The sequence below is a fragment of the Scardinius erythrophthalmus genome (assembly GCF_964197995.2).
Source record: "Scardinius erythrophthalmus genome assembly, chromosome: 20".
Taxonomy (NCBI): Eukaryota; Metazoa; Chordata; class Actinopteri; order Cypriniformes; family Leuciscidae; genus Scardinius; species Scardinius erythrophthalmus.
In genome coordinates, this window is record NC_138240.1 from 26,940,097 (window position 1) to 26,967,157 (window position 27,061).

Genomic DNA, 27,061 nt, shown 5'->3' on the forward strand with positions numbered 1-27,061 from the left:
ATGGAGTCCAATATTTCAGGGTCTTTCCTCTTCAACAACAGCTTGAACCAGTTCCCCTCAGACATCAAGGCCCCGGTGTGCCAGTACTCCATTCCCAACTCCTTCTACAAGCTCAGCCCCGCCAATATCAACGCTCAGCTCCAGGCTGGCACTCCGCATGGCATCAGTGACATCCTGAGTCGATCCTTGATGGGCGGCCCGGGAACCCCCGCGCTATTGTCCGGGTACCCCACCATGGGTGGCTTTGGGACAGCTGTGCCCAGTCCAGGGGTGTATTATAATCGGGATTACGCCCCATCGGGACTGAGCGCTTTCCCTAAAGCCGGCGTTGAGTCTTCGGGTATGAAGGGCAAAGGCAGCAGCTGCTGGGTGGACGGAGGCTACGAGTGGAGAGGAGCGAGACAGCAGTGTGCCAACAGTAAGTCATCTGAAAAGAGTAGTGTGTGTGATGTCAGACCAACGATGTGACATTTACTAATACTAATTTACCTTATTTACTATTTAGTACAGTTTTGTAAATTGTTTGGAAATCATACAGAAGATTAAAGAAAAATCCCAATTAGACTGTATTTAAGGAGTCCAGTTAGTGCAATATTTTTAAACTTCAGTGGAAATGTTACAAAATGTAACAAATCAGTGTTTATAAAATTGACTACTGTATATGATGTACATTATATTTAAATGAAAGGTTGTGGACAATATTTTAAATGACTTTTTTCAGTAAACGATAAAATAAAAGTTTTTAATGAAAAATATTTCAACTTATTAAACAGTTAATTATTTTAAGATTAAAGTGAAAAGTTACAAGATTTAACTAATCAGCGTGATATTATCCGTGTTTATAATATTGACTGTATGATGTAAATTCAATTTAAATGAAAGGTTGTGGAAATTATATAAAATGACTTTTTTCAGTAAACAAGATATCAATAATAATTGTTTACTTTGAATAACTGTAGGCCAATCATTTTAAACTGTTCATTATTTTAATCTTTTAAGTGGAAATGTAAAAAAAAAGTGAAATATAAAATATCAAAATATTATTATATTAATATTATATTAAAATAATTATTTGTACAATATAATAAACATTATAACATAATTCTATCAAACATCTGACATTTTAATAGACATTTGTTGTCTATAAAATATAAAAAGTCTTCTATAATACCAGATGTTTATTTTATTTATTTTTATTTAAGGTTATTCTATTCATTCCAAGATCTCTTAAGTTTCAGATGTAACTATGAATGTTTCTAACATAAAATACAAAATTGTTTTCATTTCACCTTTTCCTGCTTTGAAGTCACGGAGGTTAAGTAGAAGGAAAAATTAAGTCAGCACATGCAGATTTGGTTGGGATACACAATCTCGTGTTTTCTCTGCAGACGGTGGGCATCACACTGAGACGGCGGGGAAAAAGAAGCACACAAGACCCACTTTCAGCGGGCACCAGATCTTCGCTCTGGAGAAAACCTTTGAGCAGACCAAGTACCTGGCAGGACCAGAGAGAGCCAGACTGGCATACTCACTAGGCATGACTGAGTCACAAGTTAAAGTAAGATAACATAATACTACACTGAAAAAATATTTTCATGATTTGTTATCAACTTTGTTTCTTTGGTCAAATCAACTTCGATAATTAAAGCCACAAAAATCTGTCATCATTTACTCACCCTCATGTTGTTCCAAACCTGTATGAGTTTGTTTCTTCTGTTGAACACAAAAGAAGATATTTTAAAGAATGTTGGTAATCAAACAGTTGATGGTTGACTTCCATAGTAGGAAAAACATAGGCCACTATAAAAGTCAGTGGGTACAGACAGTGGTGACCCGCATTCTTCAAAATATATTCTTTTGTGTTCAACCGAAGAGAGAAACTCATTCAGGTTTGGAACAACATGAGGGTAAGCAAATGATAGCAGTCTTATCATTCTTTGGGTGAATATCCCTTTAATGAGGTTCAGAATAGATAACATATTTTGAGTTTCTGTTGATTAAACCAATCTCCTTCATTCTCACATTTGTCATTTCAAAAAAACAACCAGTTTTTTTTTTTTTAAGTTAAACCTACAATTATAGTTTAATAGGTCTGCATTCGTGCGTTATTCGATATAAAATCGCCTAAATTGGTTGTGGATTAACGTTAAAGTTGGTAAAGTTGTTGAGAAGCAAACAGCTATAAGTACGTTCTGTCTAACTGACATTCTTAAAGGTTTGTTGTGAGTTTGTTTATTTGTAAAAAATTTTTATAGTTTATAGTTTTAACAGCACCTGCTACGTGAATCTGACACGATAATGTGATTCCTCTCAGGTGTGGTTCCAGAACCGGCGCACTAAATGGCGGAAGAAGAGCGCGACGGAGCCCAGCTCCACACAGGCCTCGCGGGTGGAGAGTGGAGGAGACTGCTCAGAGAACGAAGTGGAGGACGAGGAGTACAACAAACCGCTGGACCCCGACACGGACGACGAGAAGATCCGACAGCTGCTGCGAAAACACCGCAGAGCTTTCTCAGTACTTCGCCTGGGACCGCATCACCTCTGAAGGCGAACGCGCGTTCAACAGGCCGCTGTAGCCTACCATTAGGCCTACACCAACATACAAACAAACACGCATTTTCATACACTAAAACAACAACAACAACAACAACAACAACAACAACAACAACAACAAGGGGTCTCAAATTATACTAATACACGGTAATATATAACCGTTCTCTGTGACACTTTCTATGAAAATGACCACCATTTGTTTTGCCAAGGGAAAAAAAAAAGATACAGAAATGATATGGGGTGATCAAAATGGAACTTGCTATTAAACAGGCTTTTCAGCGTTACAAGTTTAAACAGTAAAACAATTATGATATGCCTATAAAACTATTAAAGAAATGGCAAAATAAAATGTAAAAGACGACAAAATGTTTTGGGCAGTGTGTAACCTAATTAATTCATTGTATAAATGTATTGTAACGAAAAAAAAAACATTTGTGGACTAGAATTTTTAATAAAAAAATTAGGCTATAGTTATTGGGATATTGATCTTTCTTGTGTGACATCTAGGCCTAACACTCTGTATAAGTAGGCTATAACAAATTATTTTAATAATTTTAATATTGAACTATTCATGGCTATTCATTTGATTATGCATTATAACATTTTATACATGCCATTGTTATTGATTATTGTGTTATACAATGTATTCTCTAAATATATCCATGAATAAACCGCTATAATTTATTATAGGCTATTGTAACTGATGACAATTATTTACGAGAACATACAATTGACAAAATTTACAAGGCCTTGGGAATCAATTTTAAGGCATTGAGAATACATTTATGTTGCATTATAAAAGCTTCAAAGAAAGTGTTACGATGTAAAAAGTGATCAGTTAACTTAACTTTAAAAGTGAGGAAACCTGTTGCCATAAAATTAAATTTCATGCTTGTAATTAAAAATGTCAAGTTCCCATAACTTAATTTTTTCAATTACGCATTAAGCTTATCTACTTAATTTTATGGCAACGGGTTTCTTCACTTTTTTAAGTTAAGTCAACTGATCACTTTTTACAGTGTACCCAGTTGTCGTTGAATTCTGTATTAAATATTGCTCAAACTTATTCAGAGATAAAATGCATTATAAATGCTCATGAAACAGGGATAACAAGGAGATATGGTCATATGCAATCAGATACATAAATCAATACCGAATGAACTGTATTCTCACTCTCTTTATATCATTACGTCACTGTAGATGTACATTCTTCCCTTTCTTCCAAAAGTTACAAGCATTTCATGTTGTGCCAGTGAAGTTGAACTAACCTGCAACTGCAACCCTCTCAGTCCATAAATCAGGTCAAGTTCAGACAGGGATGTTTAGTAATAAGACAGCATGTTTTCAATAATGCCATACAAGCACTGTAGAGATACTATTATTTATTGATTTTTAAAAACTCTTGAAGACAGGGTTGATAGATATTCCCCCAATAATAAATAAATGAAACCATAAATAACACTCAAACGTTTAACATCTAAAATGCATATAATCTAATGTATATGATCTGTAAATTAATTATTAATTAGAACAATAAATTGCTGTTTTGAATGTTGAGTTTGTCCTGTTATTTTGAGAATCTGTTCAATCTTTTAACGTTTTAAAGAGGTAAATCAAAACTTTTCAGCATACTAGATAAGTGAACATTATGAAAGGGATGAAACCTTGATAATATTAAGTTACGTTTTAAGTTAATGCCTGAGTTTAACCTGTTGGGAAAAAAAAGACAGTTTGAACTGTCAATAAATGTAAAACTTACTCTGATAATTCTACAGCAAATCAGCAGGCACTGGATATAAAGTGGTCATTGTCAGTTTGATGAATGTCATTTAACTAATGGCTCCTTTGAGACCAGTTGTCTACAGGGAAGCATTAGTCAGATCTCAGATCCTTTAATCTAAATGAGAGAGCAGATGGTGGGAGAGTGTATGTGTGTGTGTCTGTGTGTCTTGTTTGGCATCTGCTTGTTATGGACGCCTTAACTGCACACCTCAATTAAAGGATCTTATAATGATAATGACTCTGGATTGATCAATTAATGTGAATGGGGTCAATGTGAAACAATTGACCAAACAGGCATCAATGGATCTTCTCAGTGATGCTAATTTTAGCAATATTTAAAATACGGAGAAACTTGACGGCTGCGTCTGAAAGCTGAACAATGCTGCCTCCGCAGGCAGCATAGAAAGTTAACAAGGCACATCCGAAACCAATGATCGTGTCGCATCCTGTCTCTATCTCTATCTAATGGATTTTTGTATCCTAGATGTATCCTTCGCAGCCTTTGATAAAAACAAAAATGGCGTCTGAAAATTGCAGTTGGTGGTCAGTTTGTGCGTAAATGTATATTTACTTTTCCGCACTTTTGATTTCTAGCGAGTAATTACTATTGTAGTAAATAAATATTCACTTAGTTGTCACCAAGTTGCCATGCGCAAACACTGCCTACAAAGTCAAGGCAGTGAGGCAAGTCAGCTGGATTCATTATCATCAATGTTTTTGAATAATAAAAAAGGCTAAATTCTAATCCCGCATTCAATTTTCCTGACCCTAGTTGGTCAGTAAGGTTTTTTTTGTTTCTAAAAGAAAAGAAAAACATTTATTGTCCTGGTTCCACAGACAAGGCTTAGATTAAGCCAGGTTTAGGACTTGGTTCAATTAGGAGATTTAAGTAGCTTTTAACAAATAAATGCCTTGGTGAGCATTAGAGACTTCGTTCAAAAACACAAAAAAATCTTCCCGACCCCCAACTTTTGAACATTAGTGTATGTGTTCATATATTCAAAACAATTTACATTTTTCTATCTATCTATTTACCCTATTTCAATATTCTGTTATATGTATCTATTAGGCTAAAAAAAAAAACACAATTTGACTGATCAGTTGATGAATATATACATTTTATTAGGAAATAAGACATAACATATTTGAGAAAAACATTCATTGGTGCTGCAGAAGGTATAGTACAGTAAGAGGGTCTTTAGACCGTTTCAGGCCAGTCTAACATTCGACAGCACATTAGGTACACTAGATGCACTGCTACTGTTTTACTGCATCTTATGTCTGTTACAACCGATCTGCCAAACACAAGGTCTGTCAAAAATCATAAAATGGAGAAAAAAAGAGGAAAAAAACTATATTTGGCACATTATCAAGCATCATGTACATCTTCAATCACAAGAAAGTTTTATCTCCTGCAGTTTTTAGGTATGAATATATGGAAGCTTGTTTCCACCACAAAATAAAAAAAAAATGAAAGATAATTGCGACTTTTTATCTCACAATTGCGAGTTTACATCTCGCAATTTTGACTTTATTTCTCAGAATTGCGAGATATAAAGTCAGAATTGCGTGAAATAAAGTCAGAATTCTGAGATATAAAGTCGCAATTGCGTCTTATAAAGTCAGAATTCTGACTTTTTTTCTCGCAATTGCGACTATATCACGCAATTCTGACTTTATATCTCAGAATTCTGACTTTATATCACGCAATTCTGACTTTATAACACATAATTGCGAGTTTATATCTCGCAATTCTGACATCTTTTCTCAGAATTGTGAGATATAAAGTCCAATTCTAAGGGGGAAAAAAAGACGGACTTTTTTTTTTTTTTTTTACCTCAGAATAGTTTATCTCACAATTCTGACTTTATAACACGCAATTGCGACTTTATATCATGCAATTCTGACTTTATATCTCCCAATTGCGTGATATAAAGTCAGAATTCTGAGATATAAAGTCGCAATTGCGAGAAAAAAAGTCTGAATTCTGACTTTATAACACGCAATTCTGACTTTATATCTCAGAATTCTGACTTTATAACACGCAATTGCGACTTTATATCATGCAATTCTGACTTTATATCTCCCAATTGCGTGATATAAAGTCAGAATTCTGAGATATAAAGTCAGAATGCTGAGATATAAAGTCAGAATTGCGTGATATAAAGTCAGAATTCTGAGATATAAAGTCAGAATGCTGAGATATAAAGTCAGAATTGCGTGATATAAAGTCGCAATTGCGAGAAAAAAAGTCAGAATTCTGACTTTATAACACGCAATTGCGACTTTAAAACACGCAATTCTGACTTTATATCTCGCAATTCTGAGAAATAAAGTCAGAATTGCGAGATGTAAACTCGCAATTGTGAGATAAAAAGTCGCAATTATCTTTTATTTTTTTTTATTTTGTGGCGGAAACAAGCTTCCATATGAATATGACTGTTTAAAGGGATAGCTTGCCCAAAAATAAACATTCTGTCATCGTTTATTCACCCTCAAGTTGTATGAGTTTAGTTTTTTTTTGTTCTGTTGAACATACAAGAAGATATTTTGAAGAATGTGGGTAACCAAACAGTTGCTGGTCCCCAATGACTTCCATAGTGTGAAAAAAAAATCTGCTTTTGTGTTCAACAGAAGAAAGAAACACAAGTTTAGAACAACTCGAGGGTGAGTAAACAATGACAGAATTAAAATTTGAGGGTGAACTTTCCCTTTGTTTACTCTGAACAATCTATAATTTCATAATGGCAAATGTTCTGATCTTATCGACAAGTTTCCTCCTGGCCCAGCAGTCACCATTTATTTTAAACTTTTCCCAATACCACTGCCCATTTTCTTGATAGACACTATATAACAATATATTTTTCAATGTTTCTAGGGTGGCTCCATGGCAGAACCTGATTTCACCAAGTACAAAATGTTCCTGAATCCTGGATCAACATCTTTGTTGATCCTCGAACCACATTCTAACCAGTAAGATTTGAGGGACAAGTGTATGTCAAGTTTAGGCTTGCAACCATGGTTAGGTGTTTCTTCATCAGTGTAATTCACAGATTATTTCCCACTGATTTTAGAGATAACTTATAGATAGAGTTCGGTTAGGGGTAGGGATATGGTTAGAAATGTTGTTCCAGGATCAACAAAATATGTTTTGGAACACCCAGGAGTTCTTTTTTTTTTTTTCTTTTTTTATGAAGAAGAAGAAGAAAAGTCAGAGTCACAGAAAGTAGAAATAACTTAAAGGTTAACATACAATAAGCAATGTGACTGATTTCACAATTACTATGAAAGAAAGATCCCTTTTATTACGGACTATGAATGCTCACATCACTGCTAAGTAAAATACTTCCCCAAAACCAGTGCAAACATGAATGGCTACATACACGTGTAACTTAGCATGCTAATAACAGTGCACATAAATCTCAAGAGACTGTAGTGTTTGTGTTTATCTGTAAAATCTCAAATGCTAAACGTTCCTACAGCGACTCCGTGGCCTCCTATTGAACCACGGTTTGAAGCGATGCCCCAGAGAACAGTAAATTATGTTGACCATACCATGAATCAACTTCAACAAGTCCATTATTGACAGGTGGGCTGTACGATTTAACCCTCACGCGTAAATTATGCGTGGGGGGTGTTCAGATTATACTGATTTAATCAATAAATTCCGGTTTGGTTAAGAAATCACGGCCCTATCATATCTGGATATAATCCCTTGTAGAGATCATTTGTTTGATTTGGGTTTTGAAATGAGAAACATGTTGCTGAGGACATTTAAAGGGATATTTTACTGTAAAAGTGTGTCAACTTAAATCTTGAATATTGTCGGGTTTGATTATTAATACATTTCTGAGCATCAGTGACTAACAAAGTGATTCAATAACAGTTACGTAGCCCTACGTATTTACAATTTAAAGTCATTACATAAAGCAACACATAAGGTAATTTACCACAAAGAATCCTACTATATGAAACGTGGTAGTTAAAACTAGCTTTAAACACATTTAACGCTGGACCAACACCAATGAAACCCTTTATAGAGTGGTTAAACTTTACTAAACAATATGAAATACCCAAGATCCAACGCAAATAAAACAACAAACAGATCTGCGAACGCTATGCTCCACATTAGCATTCCACATTGCACTAGTGCTCTAATTAAAAGTCTGGGGGCTTCCAGGCCAGGGCACTCTGGGTGGGATTTCCATAATTCACAAGTGCTAATGGCTTTATAACTTGTCCCTTGGTGTCCTGTACATATTCTATTGATCCGAGAGTCTTGACTAACAACCCCGCAGAGACAATGACTGAAGCTGAAGAACACGCTGACAGCCATAAGTGCTGAGGCGAGTGTAAATGCAAAAACATACGGTTATGAATCCATACTCACATGCATAAGAACTGAAAAACAACTAGATAAAAGCAAAAGTGTCGGGCCGCACTTTACTCGATGCGCATGCACATGAATGATGAACGTCGATGCAAAGAGATTCCGGAGTGAAACAGCAAACAAAGCTTGTGCGTGTCGCAGCAGCTCGCGTTTGGATACGGTGTGCTATTTTCAGCATACTTGTACTTGCATTCGCATGCAATGAGTAAAAAGCAAACGAATGGAGTTGTAATACCCACTCTATGCAAAGTCTTAAGCTTAGTTGTCTGTGAAAAGTCGGGAGTTGAGAGCTTTGAGAAGTCTTTGTGTTCTTTCTCTTGGTCCTTTTTTGATTTTGTCCTATTTTTCTTTGTTCAGACATTTCTGAAGTCACGCTGACTGAACATACCTGAAGTCTTTGTTAAATGTGCATTATGATGAAAGTAAAACTAAGAGAACATATCGGAAAATGAACAGTTCTTGTCCTTGTCCCACTTGAGTTTGCCAGGAGATTTCAGGGGGTCCTGTAGGGGTTTTCTCATTGTCTCGGTGTGTGAGAGTGAGTGTGTACTTGTTGTAGAGCCCTGGTATGATCGGAAGAGATGACCACAGAATAACCTCTAGGAACACGTCAACAACACAGGAAGTCCTGATAAAGAGAGAAGGAGTGTTAATCAACTTGAAAAGAAAACGTATTTATGAAAACATATTAATCTTGCACATGACAACTTTGTAAATTAATATTTGTTTGGTTTATGGGTATTTCACATAAACATTTTTTTAAAGGGTGATTAAAAAATGGCATGTGACCAGTTATTTGTCCTAAGACATACACTTATGAAATAATTTTAACCCGAAATCTTGATAAAACCATTCAATGGTTTTGTTCATCTAGTGGAAATGTGTTGTTATTATTTTTAGTAATTGTAGAAAAAATGTAAACGGTGCAAATAGAAAGAATTAAAGTGGGTTTATGAACGCATAAGAATAAAACAGAAAATGTATATTGAAATGTATAATATTGCTGAGAAGTTTGTTTTAAATGGGAATGTGTCATTGTGTCTTTTGAAAAATGTTATTTTACTGTATTTCATTCCATTTTAGTTTTGTCCATTTGAAATAAAACTGTTCTTTTATCTTTCTTATTCATTTGTTTTTAAATAATTTAAAATGGCCTTTTATAATGTTTGCATTTTTTTTTTATTCTCTCTCCTTATTATACCAATGTCAAGCACTTTGGATTACCAATGACTGTTAAGTATATACATATATGCTCTTCTATAATCTGTCTGTACGGTGGCACAATTTGTGCAGAGTTTTGTATTTCTTGGTATTGTCTGGTATTGACATTGCTTTTGTACAGTACTGTACTGAATGTACAAAAAATGTTTATATCAACATCTTTGTTTCCAGCCATTTAACGTTTTTCGTAGACTGAAATGTTTCACAATGCACATTGCATTGTCTTGCACAACAAACAAACAAAAAAATTAAACCTGCAGAATCCACTTTAGACCCCAATTCCTCAATTTAAGCACCAAAGAATACTAATGTCCATAATTTAAGGCTATTACCAGCTTCAGTAGTAAACCCATCTAAACACTAGACAAGCGTAACCTATAGAACACACATAAAACTGGCAGCAAAACAAAATCACTGCCCTAAAAATGCCAATATGGGACAACAATGCAGGATAGATCTGTGTTCTGTGTATCTGTAATTAATGAACACTGGTGCGTTTATGGTCCAGAGCGGTGGAACTGCTTGCGTAGGCTTGAGAGCCAGGGAATCCAACAGACATAGATCAGGAGACGAGCAGCGGGACCCGTCTTCCATCATCTCGGCTCAGCGTCACAGTAAATGAGGGCCGAGGGGCGGCTAACGGCTCCTCGGGGAAGATCAGAACAGAGCGCTTAAGTGGACTGACGGACATTCTGCGACTCAAACTGGAAATGGGAGAGGTGTACTTGGGTGGTTGACAAATAACGTGGACATAAACCTTTTTTCAACATCAAGATGTTATGCCCTTTTTCAAAGTCTTGATTATGTTTTTGGGGTCTAGTAGGATTTCATGTTTGAATGTACAAAAAACAGTTATTTTTCACATATTTTACATTGTTGCAGCACCTCTTTTCCCGGACTGCCAGCAACGCTCTGTTTAGTTCTGGTTTCTATAAAGCCCCTTCTTCTAAAAAACACAATGTGCTCTGATTGGACCAGTGTGTTGTGATTGGGCAACCGCTTCGAACGTGTTTTGGAAATGTCACGCCCTTACCATAACTGCGAGGTTCAAAACACTACTAACACAACTCAACCAGGCCTCACCCCCCTTTTTTGCGTATGCCTTGGGTGGGAATTATTTAAATTAGGAATATTGTAGCTTTTGTTACATGTACCAACCAAAACCAAAATCACCTTTTTTGTCTTTGTTATTTCACTTGTGTGACGAATATATGTGTAAAAGTACAAACATTCCATGTTTACTCAATGAATAAAGACATGCTTAATATAAAATGAGATGCATCATAATTATTAAAAATTACAACTATGTAATTTAATATAGTTTTAGTTGAAGTTCGTGTCACACTGCAGTTAAAGGTGGTATCAGTGATTTCAGGCCCAAAAATATTTTTATCACATTTATCTAATCTTTCCTAACGATCCGCTAGCTGCCCGCCCCATAAGCATGCCATCAAAAAAACGCGTCTCTGTAGGCAGCCTAGGCTCTGAGATCTGCACACAAAAACAAATGGTTTAGCCAAACACTCAAAACCAAAACAAATAGTGTTCCAACCAATCACCGACAGGGGGAGGGTGTTGTGAGGTTTTGAGACAGCTTTTTCTTCAGCTCTGACTTCGCGTGCAGCCGTGCACGAGCACAAAACCTCACAACACCCTCCCCCTGTCGGTGATTGGTTGGAACACTATTTGTTTTGGTTTTGAGTGTTTGGCTAAACCATTTGTTTTTGTGTGCAGATCTCAGAGCCTAGGCTGCCTACAGATACGCGTTTTTTGACGGCATGCTTATGGGGCGGGCAGCTAGCGGATCGTTAGGAAAGATTAGATGAATGTGATAAAAATATTTTTGGGCCTGAAATCACTGATTCCACCTTTAATCTTCAACATAACAAATAAAATTAATTTTATTGGTGACATTTTTACAATTTGAGGTAATTCAAGAAATTATATATAAAAAATAGAACTGAATTAAATGCCAATATAGTTTTATTGTATTTCTATACATTTAACCAGTATAAGGCATTGTCCATATTCTAAGAATATATTGGAGGGAAAAAACCCTGAAAATCAGATTTTATACTTATAAACAAAATCTTTGCTGTTTCAGGTCAAGCTACAAAAGCAGCAAACAAAACACAAACAAATGAAATGCCTCACCCTTTGACTCTCCTAGTGTCAATGTGCAATTGTCTTCAGTGGAAAAAACAGGAAAACAGGCTGGAGAAAAGATAAAAAATAACCAATAAAATAGTCATTGATTGAATCACCCATTAGCATTCGTTGAAACATTTTGATTTGGATGGGATGTTTGAGAGATCTGATCACCTTGTGGTCTCCCATGCAGATGTTGGAGCCCAGTGTGTCATAAAAAACACCACTCTCACCCTCTTCCCTCTGCAGACAATAAACAATAAATCAACAACAAGTCGCTGTTCATTCATCTCAAACAAGCATATTGCATATCCTTTGGTACCAGATTTAACACATGGATGTGTAATACAGATGAACATATTTAGCTATGGTGTAAAAGAATATGTAAGAAAAGAAGAAGAAAAAACTTCATTAAGATCACAATAAACATTATAAATGTGAACCTACCCGGTGAATGATGTCTGCCGCGCTGTGGGACATTAGGATGCGGTCACACCATGCCGGGCATCGTGTGTTCATGTACTGTGTAGGTTTAGTGTAGTCTTCACTGTATGGGTAACTGAAACATTAAAACGATACAAGCAGAACTCAGACATGAACATTACACTGTTTTTGGACTGAAAATTACAATTCATTATTTAACAATGAAAAATAATGAATTCCTGAAATGTCAAAGCTGAATTTTTAGCAACCACGACTCCAGTCTTCAGCAGTGTTGGGGGTAACGTATTACAAGCAACATGAGTTACGTAATCAGATTACTTTTACTAAGTAACAAGTAAAGTAACAAATTACTTTTAAATTTACACCAAAATATCTGAATTACTTTTTCAAATAAGGAACACAAGATACTTTGTTTTCCCATTTATTGATTGACAGCTCTCCTGTCCTCATGTTGAGAGAAATCAGGAGTAAGTGCAGAGGCGTTGTGTGTGAACATGATGGTTATTGTAGTTCTGCTAATGTGAACATGCATTTACTCTTCTCACTTGGACAAACACTGATTCAGCATTCCTCAAAATGAATAAAAGCAGTGAAATGCTAACCATTAAGCAAACCTGCAATAATTAAAATGTTGAATAATATACTATTTATGTATTTAATTTCACTTTATTAACCAGTGTCTTTGCTGTTGACTTTCAATGGAATTCAACCATACAAATAAGCAAACATGACTTTAGTTAAACAACACATTTGTGTTTCTTTTTTTTTTTTTTGCTGAAGTGAGAGTGTTGAACTTTCTTCTCGTGGGTCATCTCACATTTGGTGTGAAAGGGCCTTTGCATTTGCCAAAAATAGAACTTTTGTTCAGTTAGTTGTTTAGTCCAGCCCAGGCGAGAAAAAGTAATGTAATGCATTATTTTCCTTAAAAAGCAACTAAGCAACACAATTAGTTACTTTTTTAGGGAGTAACGCAATATTGTAATGCAATATTTTTAAAACTAACTTTCCAAAATACTGGTCTTCAGAGTCTCATGATCCTTCAGAAATTATTATAATATGGTGATTTGGTTCACAGGAAACATTACTTATTTTTATCAATTTTGAAAACAGTTGTGCTGCTTAATATTTCTGTGGAAACCATTATTTTTTTCAGGATTATTTGATGAATAAGAAAGTTATTTGATGAATAAGAAATTTGAATATTTTCTAACATTATAAATGCCACTTTTGATCAATTTAATGTGTCCTTGTTGAATAAAAGTATTAATTTCTTCCAAAAAAAAATTTAAAATCTTGCCGGCTTAAACTTTTGAATGATAGTTTTCAAAAGTAATGTATTTCTGTAAATTAATAATGATAAAATATTAATCAGGAAATTATGTGATGTAGGACCTGATTTTACAGTGTCCATACAGATTTGATTGGTCCATGAAAAGTACAGCTAATATTATTATAATATGTATATTTTTAAATGATATACTTTGTTCTGCTTCTGAAAGACGTTTCTTTTCTGCAAGGCCAGAGTCTGATATTACTTTGATTTTTACAGTTGAAATATTGTGCACTATTTAATATTGTGCACTTTACATTCTCAGGTGTTTAACGAGACTTTTTAAAGTTGCTCACCTAGGAGGAAAGCGGATATCCTCCTCTGTGATGACGTCGTGAAACTCGGAGATCTCCTTATCATACTTCAGCAGCTGAAAGACAGAACTCATTTCTAGTGATACACTCTTTTGATTCAATTATAATCAATGTCTTATTTCTGAAAACAAAGTTCAGACCTCTTTTCCGTTGTTTTCTCTGAACACGGCCTGGTTCAAGTAAGCAAATAACTTGGTCTCTATATGAAGGAGAACCTAGTGATGGAGTGATAAAAAGAAGGACAAAAAAAAAGAATGAAGTATTGAAAAGAAAGCAAAGGAACAAAAAATGAGTAAAGAAAAAATAAACACAAGGAAAGACAAAGAGTAAAGACAAAGGTGAAAAGAGAAGGACAGAGGTTAATGCAGGGCATAAAAAACTAGCAAAGAACGGAGAGTAACTCCAACTTTGCTGGCAAAAAAAAAAAAAAAATGAAGCACAGGTCTGCAGGAGTGATCTAAATGCAAGCTCGCATTTCCAGGACTGGCAAGAAGTCAATATTAACCGTCCAAGAACCATAAATCTGGCTGGACAGTGTACTGGATATGTCTGAGCGCACACAAAAAGAAAAAATTAATCATCTCCTGGATGCTAAGTCAGAGCCTTTAACATCTATGTTTACAAAACCTCAGGAAAGCAAGTGTCTCTGCAGATTTGGTGGTGGCTCTATATATATATATATATATATATATATATATAAATAAATAAATAAATATTTACACATACATATACATACATGTGACCATTATTAATTTACTTAGTATTTTTAATATATATATATATATATATATATATATATATATATATATATATATATATATATATATATATAATATATTAAGTACATTATACACAACCATTCAAAAGTTTTTGGTCGGTAAGATTTTTTTATGTTTATAAAAACAAACAATTTTCATATGCTCACGAAGGCTGAATTTATTTGATCAAAAAAAGCGTAATTTGAAATGACTGAATTTTCAGCATCAGCATTGTGAAAGTGTCTTATTTAATTGATCTGTGTCAGCATTTATTTGAAACAGAAAAGACATTTAAATTTTTACAGAGGATTTCTGACAATTTCGCTCGATTTAATGCGTCCTTGGTGAATTAAAAAAAATAATCTTACTGACTCCTAAGTTTTTATGTATGTACAAAAACCAACAATTAATGGAATGTGTAAATAGTCCGTAAATTTACCTCAGGTTAACTTTTGCAATGTCTACTGAATGACTGGATCTTAATTTGTAGGCTTTTCTCAGAAATAATTGATATATGCAAATGTTAGTGGTTAATTTGATTAAGAAATCAGCATATAATATAACTAATTCAATATCTCTTTTCATCAAAACAGCTTTAAAAATAAATAATCACCTGGTGGTCATTGTCTTTCCCTTCACAAATGATTTTTTCTACCTCGTTGCTACTGTCTTTTTTTACCGTCTGGATATCAGCCGACATGGAGAGGTTCTGAACACAAACAAATACACATATTAATCTTTATATCATTTATGTGTGTATGGTCTCTTTGGTGTGTGTGTGGAGTATATCAATCAGATTTACCTGTACTAGACTGAGTGTGTCAAGGCGGAAATTGAAATCCCCAAACAGAAAGAAGGGAAGAGAACTGTAGCTGTTATCATCCATCCTGCAAGACAAGAGAAAGAATTTGATATGGACCACAAACCACATTACAAGTCAATGTCTTTTCTGCTCAAAGGCAACATAACACAGCATTTAACTGATGCATTTCTGTGTGTAGGAGAAAATTCAACTGGAAATATTAATTAATAATATTATTATTATTATACGTCAGTTCAGAGGTCACTCTTCCACCGGAACTAGACTCGCGTATGGCCGTTATTATCGGAAGCCAGTGATTATACTTTATAAAGTTATAAATATGGATATTTTTCTTACAATTACGCATAGCTTCACTTCAGAAGGCCTTTATTAAAGGGATGGTTTGGAGTAATTTCAACCAAGGGTACTTTGCACCATGACCTCGAGCCAAACCCCCCTGTAAAAGTCCTGTCAGAAAGCGATGAATAAAGGTCCTTGCACAGAGTCCGAAATTTTCGCATGCGGTTTTCCGTATTCGTGAATATTCGTGATTCGGTGGCTCTAAATTGTCAAAACACCATTTAAAATGCTTACTACGGATGCGAAAAACGCAGAAAATCGAACCTGATCCGAATTTTTTTTTGACGGACGAAAGTTTCTGAGGTAGTGTGCAAGCGTGATTCACATAAAGTGAGGTCGTATTTAATTTTTAACGTACGAAAATTTCTGATGCAAATTTCGGACTCAGTGTGCAAGGGCCTTTAGGATGTAGTGTAATGACGCCCAGTTACAGGAATGCACTAATATTTTGTTGGTAGTACCAGTTTGCAACAATTATTAGTTAACACTAAGTTGTCAACACTTCAGAAAAGTTTTCCACTTTCCCCTTACACTTGTGAGTTTTGCAAAGGACTTTTATGGGCTTTTCCCAAATCACAGTGACCTCGACATCCGGGTTAGCAGTAGCATGAGCCATCAGGCAAGTGTTATTTAAATAAACTCCTGATGTACTTACAAACTTTCCAATACCTCGTTTTATGAGTACAGAACCTATTTGTACTACTGTAGAAGTTTGGTACCATTCTGGGCATTATTAGTGGGGTAATTTACGAGATACATCCTTGGATCCGTTACCACCTCCACTAAGCCATTCGGCTCATATCTGTAAATAAACTCTAACTTTAATAATGTTCGACAAAGGTAAAAAAAAAAGGTTTGGCTCGAGGTCATGGTGCAAAGGACCCTAGGTTGAAATTACTCCGAACCATCCCTTTAGCCCCCTGGAGCTGTATGGATTACTTTTATGATGAATGAATGTGCTTTTTTGGGCTTCAAAATCTAGGGTACCATTCACTCTCTTATTACAAAGCTGGGAAGAGCCAGGATATTTTTGGACAATTGTGTTTGGCTGAAAGAAGAAAGTCATATACACCTAGGATGGCTTGACGGTGAGTAAAGTATGGGATATTTTATATAAATATATGAGATAAATTTGTGGGTGAACTAACCCTTTAATGAATGTAGGGATAACGTGCACTAATGCATGTTATTTAATTCTAATTTCATGTTGTCTTTGCATCCACTGTCATTTTTGACCCTGGACCACAAAACCAGTCACATGGAGCAATTTTATGAAATAGAGATTTATACATCACATGAAATCTGAATAAATAAGCTTTCAATTGATGTATGGTTTGTTAGGATAGGACAATATGTGGCCAATATACAACTATTTGAAGATCTGGAATCTGAGGGTGCAAAAAAAATCAAAACATTGAGAAAATCGCCTTTTAAAGTTGTCCATTTATGGTCACAATTATGCTGCAATCACTCACAAAATTTACTAAATATCTTCATGGAACATGATCTTTACTTAATAGCCAAATGATTTTTGGCATAAAAGAAAAATTGAAAATTTTGACCCATAAAATGTATTGTTGGCTATTGCCACAAATATACCCGTGCCACTTATGACTGGTTTTGTGATCCAGGGTCACATTTGTATTACTTGAAAGTATTTACACAAATAATTCAGAAGCACAAACCTGTTGATGACATATCGGAGAGCTTTCTTGCGGTTTGCGGAATACACTGATGGGCTAGCGTTGCAGGCTATGAGGTTGGAGGCGTCGTGAAACAGGTGAACGTTCACCAGGTCTAAACCCCTGCACACACACACACACAGATAAACACAAGATATATTATATATGGTGGTCTCTGTGACTGATGTGGGACATTAGCTGATAGGATGGAGTTCATTTATCACTCAGTCTTCAGGTTCCTGTACTGCTCTATTATACTGCTGCCATGTGTCTGCTATTAATGCACTTCTGATGACATACTATTCCACTAACACACAGCTAACACAAAGTGTTTTCTTTGAGCTGAAGCCAAAAAACACTTACACGATAGACTGTAAAGAAAATTAAGGGGGACATCTCAAAAGGTGAAGAAGAGTGTGAGTGAAAACATACTGGTTGTGAATGATCCACCGTGTCCTCATGTAGCCTTTTCTGGACCACTTGAACTGTAATGAAATGCACACACACATATGCATAATAAAATTAAGGAGGCATCCATATCATTTTATAGACAGAGTTCGAGTAATCAATGAAGTTAATGACAGTATTAAAAAATTAAAGTATATTTTAGTAATAACTGCATGTTTACTATTTAACTTTAATTTAAATGACCAAACATTTAGATTTTGGATACAACTTTGTTACTGTATGATTTTCCCCTCATTATAAAATATGTAGCATTCATTAAAATTGTGACAACTAAAAAAATAACATAATTTGGACAACTTGTACAGCATGATGGGAAGATAGGTAAAAATATTCCACAATATTACAGACATGAATATGTTTAATGAATTAATGAAATCAATTCTTGAACTAATCGTTGATAGTTTGTTCTGATTCCAGTTTCTTTGTGTTTCAAGGTTTATGTAACAAATGCTCTATATGAGAGCATTTAACCAGTATAAGTAAATTAATCTGGTGCATCCCTAAAAATGTAGTCAAAACAGAAGTGAAACAGCAAAGAGAAATTCACTACAATTGTTTAAAAAAAAAAAGAAGAACACTACTTCACACACACTTACATCAGGCCAAAAGTTCTTGGGGAATTTCTCTTTTTCCATGGTAGTCACTCCTTCCAGGGAGCCCACGTACTTGTTATGGCCTGAGACAGCTTTAAACTCCTTCACTACAAGGAGGAGGAATAAACAAACAAGACATATTGTAAGAAAAACATGCAAATGCAAAATCAATATAGTAATGTTGGAGTTGTCGTGCAGCTGTAGCCTGTGAGAGCAGGATCTATGAGACACTGATTTGATAGGGCACCAAATTCATTGGTCCACTGATCTAAATGGCTCTTCTATTAGTCCTCTTCTTGAGAGCTTATTCATGAGATGCTGTGACTAGAACAGATGAAGGCTCGAGAGAAAAAGCTTATGAGGTTAAATCCTGTTCTATCAGAGACACTAACCAAATGAGTCAAAGGAGAACATTTGTTTATGTTGTGTTGGTTGGAAATTCATCTCTCTGCTAATAGCAGTAAATATCTTGTGTTTCGGCCAGTAAGAATTATTTTTTTTTTTGTATGAATTGGGAAAATCCTTGTACCATTTAACCCACTTAATTACACAATTTCCACGAAATATTTAATCTTGATCTTAATCTTTAATATTGAATAAAACATTCTGAGAAGCAACACTGTTCCTCAACTGAATTCTATGTATTCACCTGAATTTTTAACTTTTGAATTCTTTTTAATCTAAAGCATCTTTATGTTTTTTTCCAATGGAGATTGATTCTCATTTGTTTTTCATGACTGCAGTTATGTCAGTTAATACAATGTTTTTTTATAAGCATAAATTAAAGCCAGTTCAAATTATGTATACATACTATATAGATACAATTTAGATATAGATACAAACATAATTTTTCTTTATGTTATACCATATTTGTCCTTTATATTATATTACAACAATTAAAATTTTTGGGATGTACTTAATTGTCATGAAAATAATGTCACAATGCAAAAATCTTAATGGTCCTAAAAAAGAAAAATATAATTTCCTATTATACAGCTCTCCAGAATGCTGAATTGTCAAATATTTCTGAATAAATCGCAGCTCATCCACAGGTAACAATGTATGACCAACTGACCACTCCATAACTGCTAAAATATTTTGTTTATTTATTGATTTATTTGCTAAAAAGCCATGTTATAAGCAGGATGATGCACAATCAGCTAGTCATTCTTGCAAAATAACCCCCGACGTGGTGATCGGGATTTTGTAATATGACCAGGACTTGTTCTTGAAAGGTTTTGTGAAATTCAACCATATTTTATAGTACATTTATCGAAATAATACTCTTACCATTGAAGTCATATTGTTGGATATTTTTCAGTGACTTGTGGATGAAATACATGCTTCCCAGAGCCTAAAATCAAATAAATAAATCAATCAGTCAAGCAAACAATCATACATTATTTTGTGTGATCTTCTAATCGAAGCCCTAATAATATCCCGAGTGGATACAGGGCTAATGACCTGACAGCTTAAAGTCATGCACAAAAAGGGGTTAATGGAGATCTCCAATGTCTGAAGAGCTGCTTTGATTTTAGATGATGTTGATGATGTACTCGCATCATAATCATTAAACCCTGACTTTCAAGACTCTGTTACAGTCGATTTCCTTATCCAATCATAAACTTGCCCATAGTTTTGGTACCCCAAAAAACACCTAGACATGCCCATGCAATACTCTACTCACAAACCTCACACACGCACACTCCCTGCGTTTTCTGACAGCACGCTGAATGAATTTAATGTACTAGCTGCTTGCTCTGGTGAGCGCACATCAATCCAGCTCCGCAGAGATCAATACGGACAGAAAATTAAAACAATCACACAGGGATTAAACACAGGGCCCTCCTGTTGGCCTAACACGAGCCGCATGGATGGCAGAGAAAAATGACCTGCCATTGAGGGATGTTTTGACATGAAGCACACCACACCGTAAACACACACACAGAGTCAGGTTTTCTTCAAAATATCCATCCCAGGAGAAAGAAAGAAATCTTGTGAGAGAAATTATACTTTTTTAATATGATAGTGCTTTCTAGATGACCAGTCTTGAGAGACTGGACATTACAACAGGCACATGTGCAACTCAAGCACAACAGCTCCGGCAGGGACCAGAAATGATTGGGGAGAGAGAGATGGGAAATTGGACTGGGAAATGACACAGACTGGATTAACCTTTTTTGGGTTTGTCTGTTGAGAATGCTATATTATAAGAGATTTCTTTTGAAAACATTAAAAATTATATTGTATTGCTGTAAAGTGTCATTAAATGCTGTTGACAAGGATCGACTGTATTTGAAATACCACTGGGCCATGGGGAAAATTTGGGTCTGTTTGATAAACAAATAATTGTGTGTTGGCAAAAAATAATTAAATCTTGCTAAAATTTTCCAGCTCTTTATAATGAAGGTCCTCATTGCAGTGCATGAACTCACACACACAGCCATCGGCTGTGTTAACACCCACCTTCATTCTCATTTGTCTCACATCATCTGTATTGATTTGTAATTAGTTTTCTGAGGGTTGTGAATCATCGCTTGACTGGGAAGAGAGTGTGTGTGTAAATGCAGAGAGCGTCTGGCACACATCGTACAAATGGTGTTTAGATAAAAAAATCACTTTTAAGTCAATACATTTTTATTAAACCCTGCACTTGCCTGATTGATGAAGATAGGTGTAAAGCTGCAAGTGTGCTGCTCTCTCTTTAAGTGTGAATGTGTGTGTGGGGCTGTGGGTCCTGTTGAAACAGGCTCATGATGTGATGAGCCAATTTTTTGACAGAGATGATTTGTGTGCATCTATGACATTTCTATATTTGACATAAATTTATAATTTGGGAACAAAAAACTGAGGCAGGTGTGGTAAAGGGCCCACGTACAGAAAAACTCTCCCTCCCTAACCCTCCTGCATCAACAAAACAAATACACACTCACTCACTCAATGACTCACTGACTCACTCACACACGTAGACATTCAGTTTATTTATCATGTTCAGATGAGAGGGGCCTAATCAATAGTTTTAATCTGGAGTTAAACGTATTGACTCGGTCTGCTGCCTGGCCACTCCCGCACATTAACCCAGTCCATCAAGGTACAGACCATACACATTGTGTACAAACACACAGACAGCACCTCTCACCTGGGTGGGCTGAAGGTTAATACCCTGCCAAACACCAGCAACTTATCTCTATTCACAGATTTTACTAAGTTACTTTGAGTAATGAAAGGGGTGCCCCTGGGCTCTATATTTGGTCCATCACTGTTTTTAGATAGTAGCTGGCCAATAATTTACTTAAGTGGTCTTTGTAATTTTATATTTTAATATGGTCTCCCATTTTGAATAACTTAAAATTTTAAAATCTGTTGTTGCACTTTGAACAGTTACAATAAATTCAAGGGTGTTGAAATTATTAATCAGATTTTTTCCAGAAATCGGACTGATCTTGTTTTTGAGTTCAATTCACTGACTCAATGATCTGGTCGCAGTCGCTAACAGCAAACTGAACAATTATCAGTTAAAAACAAAATAAAATATCAGTCTGTTTTTCATAAAAAACAATTGGATGGCTTCAGAATACTATATATTAATTATTTTGCAACATGTAAGTAAGATATTTTCTGTGAATGTGCAAGACTCCCAATTCATTAGCCACTACAGATAAATATCTAGAAGAAAAACAGTGCAGTAAACAGGAAAACTACTTGCACTATGCGTTTTTATGTTTGCCATAATACATAAAAATTATATGATAACAAATACAATCTTGCAATATCCAGCAGCATAATGGAAGCGAATGACAATGCAAGCTTCGCACAATCAACTTACAAAGGCCAAAGCTGCTGTTACATTAAACATAAGGTGGATAGATTACTATTAATGTTGTTTTATTTAATTTAATTTTGCACCTTAAAAAAAGCCCCCTGTCCTCATACACTTTCATTAGAGTGAATAGTGGCCAGGATACACATCCACTATTTACTTGTGTGTATGTATATATATATATATATATATATATATATATATATATATATATATATATATATATATATATATATATATATATGAATTGGTTTATAATGGCATTAATAAATGATGACAGAATTTATATTTTAAGTGGACTATCACTTTGACTTTGAAGCACTGCTGTAAGTGTAGGTAAGAATAGCACTAGAATCACAGTAAGGTGAGTATTGGAAGAACAATCTAAAAATGGTTGTAGGGCTCTATCTAGTGGACATACAAACCAACCACAGCACTGATGTTGCAAAAGACAACACATTAAGTAAGTTTCCCTTGAACTGAATCACTATGGAAACTATGATAGTGAAGATATCAGATATTGCAACAACTGTAACACTTACCGTGAAACTGTCCACAGCCTTGAAATAACTGTCTACATAGACACAGACTCTGTCAAAGTCTGCCATCTCAGAGCTGGACTCTATGGTCCTATAATCAGAAGAAAGGAAAGGATGAAAATTATATAATTCTATATATCAAAATAGAAACAATAAATCCTTTGTAATCTGTTTAATACACTGCTATCACATCATTCAAAAATGACTGAAAAATAATAACGTATTATCACATTATTTGAATATTTCTGGACATGCAACCATACATCAGAATACCATGTAAATACCATGGTATATAAACACGGTAATCAGTGGTCTGGTACTATCTGATTCTGACGATACTGCCACAGTACTTTTTAATAAGGTGACTCATTTATATCACACAATCTGTCATATCCTCACCAGAAAAAGTTCTCTGCGTGGCCCATGTTTAACATATAGTCCTTTCCACCAACTTCCTGAAAGTGCAGGGCGATGAAGCGTGGCTTGTAAATGTGGACCGTCTAAAATGATAAGATTTACATTAGACATACAATTAATTCACTATTGTGTTTATCAGCTGTTGAGTCACAGAATTCATTAAAGGGATCAAATCATGAGAATAATATATTTTTATTTTTTATAAACAAACATACTGTAGCTAGTACTGTACTGTAACTTCTCCAGTCACATAGATGTAGAAGGGATAATATAATTCCTAACCCCAGAAAAACTAACCATTAGTAGAGTAAGATTTGGGGAAAGTCAAAATTGCTGTGTTCATGTCAGTCTGATCTTAATAGTTTGTGTGGCACATTTCAACATGGATTTTTTTTTTTTTTTTTACATTTTTATAGAAAAATACAACTTCCAAAAAACCTTTATTGCTATCTTTGATAAAGTTGCACAAATAATGTTACCAGGCAAAAAGACAACCACAGACTATTCAAATACAAGGTAACAGATTTTGTATGCATTAGATGCAGAGATTTCCCAGCAGGAAAATCATTAAATCTGTGATTCAGCTTCGTTTTGCTCACAACGTGACAACAGCAGATAATATAACATGATTTAATGGTGTTCCAAAGGCAGGTTGTATAAATGAGAAAAACACCTTTAGGTTTACAGTGGCCGAGTAAAGTTCACTCTGCAAAGGTGTGTGTTTACAGCAGGTTTGAACAGATGGAGAGAGCTTAGACAAAGAAATGTACGTGTGAATATTAGAACAGTAAAGAGTATATAAAAAAAAAGTAGAAGCTTTTAGTTTTTCTACTATGCTACATAGAGCAACATCAGATGTGAGCGTTTGAATGGGAGAAACGTTAAAGACATCAAACTCACCGTGAAGAACTCTCGCAGCCAGTCTCCCTCAATTTCACCCACCTGAGAAAAAGAACCAGATTTCCCTGTTAGGGCACTTTAATAATACTAATAACATGGTCAGGTTATAACCACTGCTTTAAGCTTTGAACTGCATTGTGGATTACATTTACTGGGAAATGGATCTCATTTCAATTCAGAGATATTAAGTTTGAGTGCTTTGATTGTGTCATTACAGGTAAATGTGCCACTGAAGTTCTTTATCAAACCAGTCCAGTAATATCAAGTGCTATTTTAGTTCTCTAGACAGACAGACAGATAGACTTGAGGTGTGTTATGCACTTTGCACATTTACTTTGTATTTCACAGCTGAATTTTAAATGATAATAAAACAATAAAGCAGCTGTGAAGCGATATATATCATGAGGAGTCTGAATGTTGTCACCCATCCATGGGGTGAAAGTACAGTACATCCCTCCCATGAGATTATCGAGTTATTCTAACCTCTTTACCAAACTGGACAAGAATAAATGCATATAATAACAAATATAATATTACAAAGATGATCGTATATGCAGCATATGCTGCTGACAGAACAGGTCTAAAACTCGAAGAATGAAGCTATTGTGTGTTAGAAAGGAAACACAAAGATTTTGAACAAAAAAAAACATTAACATAAAAAAAAAAACTGCATGAATAATTTAAGAACTGAAAGCAAAAGACATTTAAAAGTGAGTGTGTGCGTGTGTACTGGCGGAAAATTTTGTTTAAAAAATGTTAAACCGTTATGACCTTTGAGAAGCAGGTTTCAAATACGGTTAAGTCTGATACTTTAGACATAAATATATGAAAAGTAAAGGTACTGTTTCAATATCATAAACAATATGTCGCACGCTCAATTTTAAAACAATAACTTAGCATGTAATTATAAAGTGCAAGAGATTAGCTTGAATTATAAACACATATGGACCTGGCTGAGATGCACAAACAAACAGCAAATGTTTAGATAAGTGTTAAACCTTTCAGAAAAATAAACCTATGAATGGCCTTGTAAGACAAACAGAACCTCAGATACTTTAATCTTCTGAGATATGGACAACACAAACACATACAGTCATTTGTCTCCACACCCCTTTGAGTGAAGTTGTGAGAAATATTCTTTCCCTTCTATCCTCCCTTCACATTTGTTACTTCTCCCCCACTTCCTTCCCTTTACACATTCTTCTCTTCACTCACTTCACTTAGAAAGATTATATAAATTATTATAATGTTCTATGTCAATGCAAGTGAATTAACAGTCACGTTTGGTATCATTTAAAATGTCTCAGTGCGACTGGTTCAATGATCTCGTCTCCACAGAAGTAAACCAAAAGGTAATAAAGATTTCAAGAGTTTAGAGATACGTTGCTTACTGTGGTGGGTGTGCCCCTTTCCCAGAGTCCTTCATCCAAACTAACTCCTGTTCCCTGACAAGGTGCAAACCCCTCAAGGTCTATAACCCTAGTCAATGCAAATTCCTGTTTTAAGTTCATGCACTACATTGGGGGGATGTTTTGTCTTTAGGTATTTAAAGAAATGCTGAAAAAGTCTTTCAGACACTCTGCATTATGTATACTATTTTTGTCAGGTATGCATCTTTTACTCATTATTCCAGAGCATTATCTTTTAATTGATTATGCAATTGACATGATACATTTACCTGACTAATAAAATATTTTTACATTTGGATTTATTCTGACTTACTCTGAAATTATTGACTCAAGTAGATTATGTTAAGTCCATAACACCACAAGTCTACACTCAGGTTAATAATGGACTAAAATACAGCTCAGCTGAAGTTTTAGAGCTCCGACTAACACATTGGCATTAGTCATGTATATTTAAAATGTAGAGGCTAATAATGAGGTTTTCCATTTAGAACAACAGTGTTGTTAGATCAATCTAAATAGGGAGGAGCATCAACCTCTGATTATTGTATAGTGTTATTCTAACTAAGTGTATGTGGGAAACCACGGCATGATTATACGTTACCATTAGATAAAGTTAAGTTGGTCAGCTTGGTTCTATGGTAATGGTTAAATATAGTCTTGCCTTAATTTAGTGTGTACAGACCTATGGGGACTCCATAATATACTTTTGGTAATTAACAAGCATGGTGCAGTTATCTAAAAAGTAGTAGTAAATCACCTCTGTTAATGGCCAATACTGACGAGTTTGTGATTATGAGGTCATATACCCGGCCGGTGCGAGACTCAAAGTATTATAGGAATCCGGATGAACGATTGTGATTTCAATAGTGTTAAAGAGTTAAATAGAATAATCGAATACGTAGCTAAACTATTATACAAATGACCAATAATCAATTGGGATTATAACCAAAATTAACTCTGCTCAGAGAACATTTGGTCCCTCTCTACAAAGAGTTAAACTAACTCTGAATCAGAGTTAAAGTTAATGAGATACTTAAGTGATTAATTAAGTGATGATTGGGCATTAATGATGAACACCTGCTGTCAACAAGCAGAATCACTGAAGGAAAGAGAAACAACAAGAACAGAAAA

At 35.0% G+C, this 27,061-nt stretch overlaps 2 protein-coding genes across 2 annotated transcripts in view; one reads left to right on the forward strand and one right to left on the reverse strand.

The window, feature by feature from the left end:
* On the forward strand, positions 1 to 2,545 carry nkx6.3 (NK6 homeobox 3; the record flags this gene model as incomplete). The annotated part of the gene is made up of 3 exons (XM_081348360.1): positions 1 to 418; positions 1,389 to 1,558; positions 2,315 to 2,545. The coding sequence occupies 3 exons, from the start codon at positions 1 to 3 to the stop codon at positions 2,543 to 2,545; spliced, it is 819 nt and encodes a 272-aa protein (XP_081204486.1).
* A 4,656-nt stretch (positions 2,546 to 7,201) lies between these two features.
* Positions 7,202 to 27,061, reverse strand: part of inpp5l (inositol polyphosphate-5-phosphatase L) — a 31,083-nt gene continuing 11,223 nt past the window's right edge. The window contains exons 2-16 of the mRNA XM_081349568.1: positions 24,522 to 24,563; positions 23,604 to 23,704; positions 23,208 to 23,295; positions 20,136 to 20,199; positions 18,849 to 18,952; positions 18,217 to 18,269; positions 17,788 to 17,907; positions 15,743 to 15,827; positions 15,554 to 15,649; positions 14,323 to 14,397; positions 14,165 to 14,238; positions 12,542 to 12,653; positions 12,269 to 12,337; positions 12,101 to 12,160; positions 7,202 to 9,353 (exon numbers count right to left, since the gene is read on the reverse strand). Coding sequence (XP_081205694.1) covers positions 12,119 to 12,160; positions 12,269 to 12,337; positions 12,542 to 12,653; positions 14,165 to 14,238; positions 14,323 to 14,397; positions 15,554 to 15,649; positions 15,743 to 15,827; positions 17,788 to 17,907; positions 18,217 to 18,269; positions 18,849 to 18,952; positions 20,136 to 20,199; positions 23,208 to 23,295; positions 23,604 to 23,704; positions 24,522 to 24,563 — 1,125 coding nt within the window. The 3' untranslated portion in view covers positions 7,202 to 9,353; positions 12,101 to 12,118. The remainder of the gene's footprint in view (positions 9,354 to 12,100; positions 12,161 to 12,268; positions 12,338 to 12,541; positions 12,654 to 14,164; positions 14,239 to 14,322; positions 14,398 to 15,553; positions 15,650 to 15,742; positions 15,828 to 17,787; positions 17,908 to 18,216; positions 18,270 to 18,848; positions 18,953 to 20,135; positions 20,200 to 23,207; positions 23,296 to 23,603; positions 23,705 to 24,521; positions 24,564 to 27,061) is intronic.